This window comes from Eimeria tenella, genomic scaffold (assembly GCF_000499545.2).
Source record: "Eimeria tenella Houghton genomic scaffold, Eth_scaff611, whole genome shotgun sequence".
NCBI classification, from domain to species: Eukaryota; Apicomplexa; class Conoidasida; order Eucoccidiorida; family Eimeriidae; genus Eimeria; species Eimeria tenella.
The window spans coordinates 1-6,262 of NW_013545736.1; the positions used below are offsets into that span (position 1 = coordinate 1).

Here is a 6,262-nt window from a genome sequence, read left to right on the forward strand (position 1 = left end):
GTTTAGGGTTTAGGGTTTAAGGTTTAGGGTTTAGGGCTTAGGGGTTTCGCTGTTCGCTGGCCTGAGGGTTTAGGGCTTAAGCTCCTTTTGCTTTATTCGAGCGAGACGCTTCAAGACGCCAGAGCTGTTGCTGGGTCAGGGTTTAGGGTTTAGGGTTTAGGGTTTAGGGTTTAGGGTTTAGGGTTTAGGGTTTATGCGCAGGAGTGCTGCCGACGGTCAGCTGCCCCTCAAGTGTCTCCTCGCCTGCTCGCAGCGTGGCTCAGAGACTTCAGGTGAGCAGCAGCAAATTAAAAGGAGCAGCAGCAGCAGCAGCAACAGCAGCGGCAGCAGCAGCAGCAAAGTAAAGAGGAGACAGAAGCAGCAGCAGCAAATTAAAGGGGAAACAGAATCCGCAGCAGCAACAGAGTTAAAAGGCGATAGAAGCAGCAGCAGCAGCAGCAGCAGGAGTAAAAGAGAGACAGCAGCGGCAGCAGATAAGGAGGAAGACAGAAGCAGCAGCTCCCCTAATGACTATTTCACATCTTTTTAATCTTTATTTTTTCTTTTTTTTTCTGCTTTTTTTCCCTTTTTTCTCTTTTTTGTTTCTTTTTATTTATTCCTTTTTCTTTTTTATCTATATTCCTCTTTTTAAATCTTTTTTAAATCTTTTTTATCTTTTTTAATTTCATTTTTTATTTTTTTATTTTTTGGTTTTGCTGCTGCAGGAGAAAATAGATGCTCTTCCCCCAAAAGCCTTTTCGGAAATCTTCGGCTCTGCTGCCACAGCTGTGACGAGGCCCCTTCTAGTCCTTATTGTGAGGCCCTGCTGCTGCTGCTGCTGTTGCTGCTGCTGCTGTTGCTGCTGCTGCTGCTGTTGCTGATGCTGCTGCTAAGGTTGGCGGCTGAGGCTGGCTCTGGCGGGGCTGCTAGAGAGCCCGTCTGCTGCTGTCTTTCGAGTGCGTCTGCTGCTGCGGCTGCTGCTGCTGCACAGTTTGGTGCTGCAGCTGCTGCTGGTGAATAGTTTGGTGCTGCTGCTGCTGCTTTGCAGCGGCAGCAGTTGTTGCTGTTGTGTCTATGCTGTCTCCATCTGCAATCCCAAGTGTTCACACACGCAACTCGCAGCGAGGCGCTGCTGCTGCTGCTGCTACTTCTGCTGACGCTGCTGCTGCTGCTGACGCTGCTGCTGATGCTGCTGCTGCTTCTGACACTGCTGCTGCTGCTGCTGCTGCAGGACAGGGAGTTCGACCTCCTGACGATGCTGCAGCACACGTGGCTCTACGGGGCCCTCATCCATGACTTGCTGAAGCTCAGGTCCCGCAGCCCTAGCCCTGCACGCCGCCTAGCTAGCTAGCTAGCTAGCTAGCTAGTCAGCTAGCTAGCTAGCTAGCTAGCTAGCTAGCTAGCCAGCTAGCTAGCTACGGCTAGCTCCCCGAGTGTAGCTAGCTAGATCTAGCTACCTAACTAAGGCTAGATAGCTGGAGCCAGCTAGCTAGAGGTAGCTAGCTGAGTCTCGCTAGATATGGCTAGCCAGCTAAGGCTAGCTAGCTAGATCTAGCTAGCTGGGGCTAGCTAGGTGAGGGTAGCTAGCTGAGACTAGCTAGCTGAGGCTAGTTAGCTGATGCTAGCTGGCTGAGCCTAGCCAACTACGTGTAGCTAGCTATTGCTAGCTAGCTAGCTAGCTATTGCTAGCTAGTTAGCTGGCTAGCTAGCCAGCTAGCTAGCTCTCGATAGCTAGCTATAGCTAGCTAGCTATAGCTAGCTAGCTGCGTGTGTGTGTGTGTGGCTTTCAGACTCAACAGAGTCACTGTGACAACTCCAGGCGAAGGGGGAGCGGCCCCGACGACGAAGGTCTTTGACCTCGAGAAGTGAAAGACCTAGGGTTTAGGGTTTAGGGTTTAGAGTTTAGGGTTTAGGGTTTAGGGTTTAGGGTTTAGAGCTTAGGGTTTAGGGTGAGAGAGTTTGTTTCATTGGCTTGAGGACAGTTCAGGGTCCAGGTTTCCGGGTCCCGTGTCCCGCGTTCAGGGTTCAGGGTTCAGGGTTCAGGGTTTAGGGTTTAGGGTTTAGGGTTTAGGGTTTGGGGTTTTGCAGGCGGGACTTGTTCTGGAGAGACCACGCGTTTTCGCCTTTTCCCGTTGCTGCTGCTGCAGTCAGCCAAATGCTGACAGAATATAATTCGGAGCTGTCGAGGGTTGGGAGGGCCCCCCCCGACGCCTTTGCCCAGCCCGGCACGCCAAACCCTAAACCCTAAACCCTAGGCCCTAGCCCTAAACCCTGCAGCTGGGAGCTGGAGGCGGCGGAGCCGCAGCAGGCTGCTGCCTTGACTCCAAACCCTAGAGTCCAGCTCACAGCGCCGGGGCTCGAATCAGTTCCAACCCTAAACCCTAAACCCTAAACCCTAGGCGATGCAAGCTCCAGTGTTTATTTTATTTTTTGTTATTTTTGGCCCCAAAAATAACCACTGCCCTTCCTTCTCCCGGCCGCGCCTGCTTTGCCTAGCCCTTAGGGTTTAGGGTTCAGGGTTTAGGGTTTAGGGTTAGGGTTTAGGGTTTAGGGTTTTGCAGGCGCTGGGGACTTTTCTTCGGAGATTCTGAAGGCCGTGGATGTTCTCCCGGATTTGGCGGATAAGAAAAGATCTCTCGACGCCCACACGACAATTGCCACAGCTCTCGTTTCTGCTATTAAGGAAAGGGCCCTTGATAGGTCCTAAACCCTAAACCCTAAACCCTAAACCCTAATAGTCCACTGGTCTCTTTCTGTCTTTTTTTTGGCTTTTTTTGGCTTTTTTTGAATTTTTTTGAAAGTTTTGGGATCTTTTTGGATTTCTTTAATTCTTTTTAATTTCTTAAAATCTTTTTAAATTCTTTTAAATCTTTTTGAATTTTTAGAAAAACTTTCAAATCCTTCTAAATCCTTCTAAGTATTTTAAAGTCTTTTTATCTCCTTCGTAGCCACAGCTCTTGTTTCTGCAAGGGCCTTCGACAGGCTCTAAACCCTGAACCCTAAACCCGAATAGTCCTTTAAATCTTCATTTTAACCCCTCTTAATCCCATTTTAGACCCCATTTTAATCTCCTTTAAATCCCTACTTTAATTTCATTTATTCCCATTTTAATCTTCATTTTAATTCCATTTTAAGTCCATTTCAATCTCCATTTTAATTCCATTTTAATTCCATTTTAATTCCATTTTGATTCAACTTCAACTAAATTAAAATTAAATTAAAATTAAATTAAAATTAAATTCGAATTAAATTAAAATTAAATTTAAAAGTTTGAATTTGAAATGTTTTTGTGTTTGTGTTTGCAGGTTTTTCGAAGTTGAGCAAAGTTTCCCGCAGGAGCGAGAAGCAGCAGCAGCAGCAGCAGCGCAGCAAAGTGTTGCTGCTGCTGCTGCTGGGACTTTTGAAGACAAACTTCGCCTCCTCGCCTGTCTCTTTCTTTCCCGCCGTCAGATTCCAACTTTTTCTTTTAATTTTATTTCTTATTTTCTCTATCCTTTTTGTCTCCTCTTTTATCTTTTTATCTTTTTTTGTCTTTTCTTGTCCTTTTTGTCCCTTTTTTTGTATCCTTTTTGTATCTTTTTTGCATTGTTTTTGTCTTTTTTAAATTCTTTTTGTCTTTTTTGTCCCTTCTTTTGCCCCTTTTTGTCCCTTTTTAATCTTTTTTCTCTCTTTTTTCTCTTTTTTGTTTGAATTTTTTTGTCTCATTTTTATCCCTTTTTAGCTTTTTTTTGCCCTTTTTGTGTGTCTCTTTTGTCTCTTTTGTAACTCACTTTTGTTTCTTTTTTGTCTCTTTTGTTTGTCCCCTTTTTGTCTCTTTTTTCTGTCTTTTTGGTCCCTTTTTTTCTCCTTTTTTGTTTCTTTTTTGTTTCTCTTTTGTCTCCTTTTATCTTCTTTTTTGTTCCTTCTTTGTTTCCTTTTTAATTTCCTTTTTATTTTTTATCCATGTTTTATTCTTTTTAGTTCTTTTTATTTTTTTGCTTCCCCTTTTGTCTCTTTTTTCGGCTGTCCCCGTTTGTCTCCTTTCATTTTGCTTTTGCTGCGTCGTGTCCTTCTTATATCTGTTCCGTCTTGTCTCCTGCTGCTGCTGCTGCTGCTGCACCTGTTGTTGCTGCTGCTGCTGCTGCTCCTGTTGTTGTTGCTGCTGCTGCTGCTCACAGCCCCCCTTTTGACTCTCTTGTCTGCTGCTGCTGCTGCTGCTGCTACCTTTTCCTTTATTTTTGTTGTCTCTCTGTTCTTCTGCTGCTGCTGCTGCGGCTTTTCCTCCCCTGTTTGCCTCTATTGTCTTTCCTGCTGCTGCTGCTGCTGCTGCTGCTGCCGCTGCTGCTGCTGCTTGCAGCCAATTTCCCCGCGGCCACTTTTCAGACTCTCGTCTCCACTTTGGAGCAGCAAGGAGTTGACGTGGCTGCCCTCAACTTCCTCAAAAGATTCAGCGTCAGCTGCTGTTGCTGCTGCTGCTGCTGCTGGTGCTGTCTCCTTTTGTCTCCTGCTGCAGCTGCTGCTGTCTCCATTGCGTTTTTTCCCATCAGAAGCAGCATAATCAGCAGCAGCAGCAGCATAATCAGCATAATCAGCGGCATACTCAGAATCATAATCGTAATCATAAGTAGCAGCAGCAGCAGCAGCAGCAGCAGCATTTTTGTGCTCAGGCCCTCCGTTCGATTGGGGCGAGTCAGCAAGCTGCTGTATCTTCAGGTGTCTCTACAGCTGCTGCTCTCGAAGGCATTGGCAGCAAATTTCTGGACAAGGGCCGGGGCTTGCTGCAGGTGCTGCTGCTGCTGCTGCTGCTGCTGCTGCTTTTGTGTCTCCTTTTTCGATTCTTTTTGCAGCTCTTTGCGTCTTTTTGTCTCCTTTTGCTTTGTCTCTTCTCCCTTTTTCTCTTTTTCTTTTTTCCGAATCTTTTTAGATGTTTTTGGGCCTTTTAAGTCCTTTATCTCTTTTTATCTCTTCTTGTCTCAATTCAACTCTTTTTCTCTTTTTTCGTTTATTTTAGTGCCTTTTGACCTCTCATTAAATCTATTTTAATATTTTTTAATTCTTTCAATTCTTTTTAAATCTCCTTTAGTCTTCTTTTTTATCTCTTCACCTTTTTTTTTATCTCCTCATATTTCTTGCTTCTTCGTATTTTTGCTTTTGCATGCGCATGCATCAATTTGCTTCCGTTTGCATGCATTTGTGTCTTTTTTAGTTTTTTTGAAGTGTTTGAATGTTGCGTGCAAACAAATACTTTTATTTCCGAATCTTTTGAACATTTTGCATGCGAAAAAGGATTACATGAGATAAAAAGCAATTTATTTTCTGCTTTGCGCTGCATGCATTACTTTTTCTTATTTCTCCATTTTATACGAAAGCTCTTTTATATAACATTTAGAAAGTAATTGCACTCAAACTGGTTGCTGCTGCTGCTGTTCTGCTGCTGCTGCTGCTGTGCTGCTGCTGTTCTGCTGCTGCTGCTTTGCTGCTGCTGCTGTTCTGCTGCTCCTGCTGTTGTGCTGCTGCTATTGGGCTGCTGCTGCCACTACGCTGCTGCTCTGTTGCTGCTGCTTTGCTGCTGCTGTTGCTGCTGCTGCTGCAGGGTGTGAAGAACCTGCTGGTGCGGAAGTCTTCGCCGATTACACAGCTGCTGGAGGGCCTTTTGGAAGGCCAAGAAGTCCCTGGCCGCCAGACTTTGAGCCTTAAGGTGTTTTGCTAGCCTTGTAAACCCTGAAATAATGTTTTGCTAGCCTTCTAAACCCTGAAATAGTGTTTTGCTAGCCTTCTGGACTCTAAAAGAGTTTTTTTTGGTCTTCTAGAGCCTGAAATAGTGTTTTGCTAGCCTTGGTAACCCTAAAATAGTGTGTTTCTGGACTTTTAAACCCTAAAATAGTATTCTGCTACATTTCTAAACCCTAAAGTCGTGTTGCGATACCCTTCTAAACCCTAAAATAGTGTTTTGCCGCACTTCTAAATCCTGAATAGTGTTTTTGCTATCCTTTGTGACCCTAAAGTAGTAGTCCACCACATCTCTGAACCCTAATATGGTGTTTCGCCACGCCTGTAGACCCTAAATTAGGGTTTTCTGTGTCGCAGCATGCCCCAAAACCCCTTTCAAACGTCAGAGGTTCTCGCCCCGGGTTTATGTTTAATTACAATTATATAATTATTGTTATTATTATTTTTTAAGGTTTATTTTTATTTACTATTATTTTTATTCTTATTGAATTAAAAATGGAATTCTTGTGAAAGCCCCTTCACAGCTCCCGCAGCCAGTGTGTTCCAGCTGCTGCTGCTGTTGCTGCTGCTGCTG

At 44.7% G+C, this 6,262-nt stretch overlaps 1 protein-coding gene across 1 annotated transcript; it reads left to right on the forward strand.

The window, feature by feature from the left end:
- Positions 1-193: 193 nt before the first annotated feature.
- Positions 194-4,742, forward strand: ETH_00001170 (sec1 family domain-containing protein, putative; the record flags this gene model as incomplete). Its single annotated transcript, XM_013380425.1, has 9 exons — positions 194-340; positions 705-794; positions 1,211-1,290; positions 1,770-1,844; positions 2,068-2,204; positions 2,541-2,679; positions 3,285-3,424; positions 4,316-4,410; positions 4,672-4,742. Coding segments are annotated over 9 exons (974 nt in total), but the record flags the coding sequence as incomplete, so codon positions are not given.
- Positions 4,743-6,262: the final 1,520 nt, after the last annotated feature.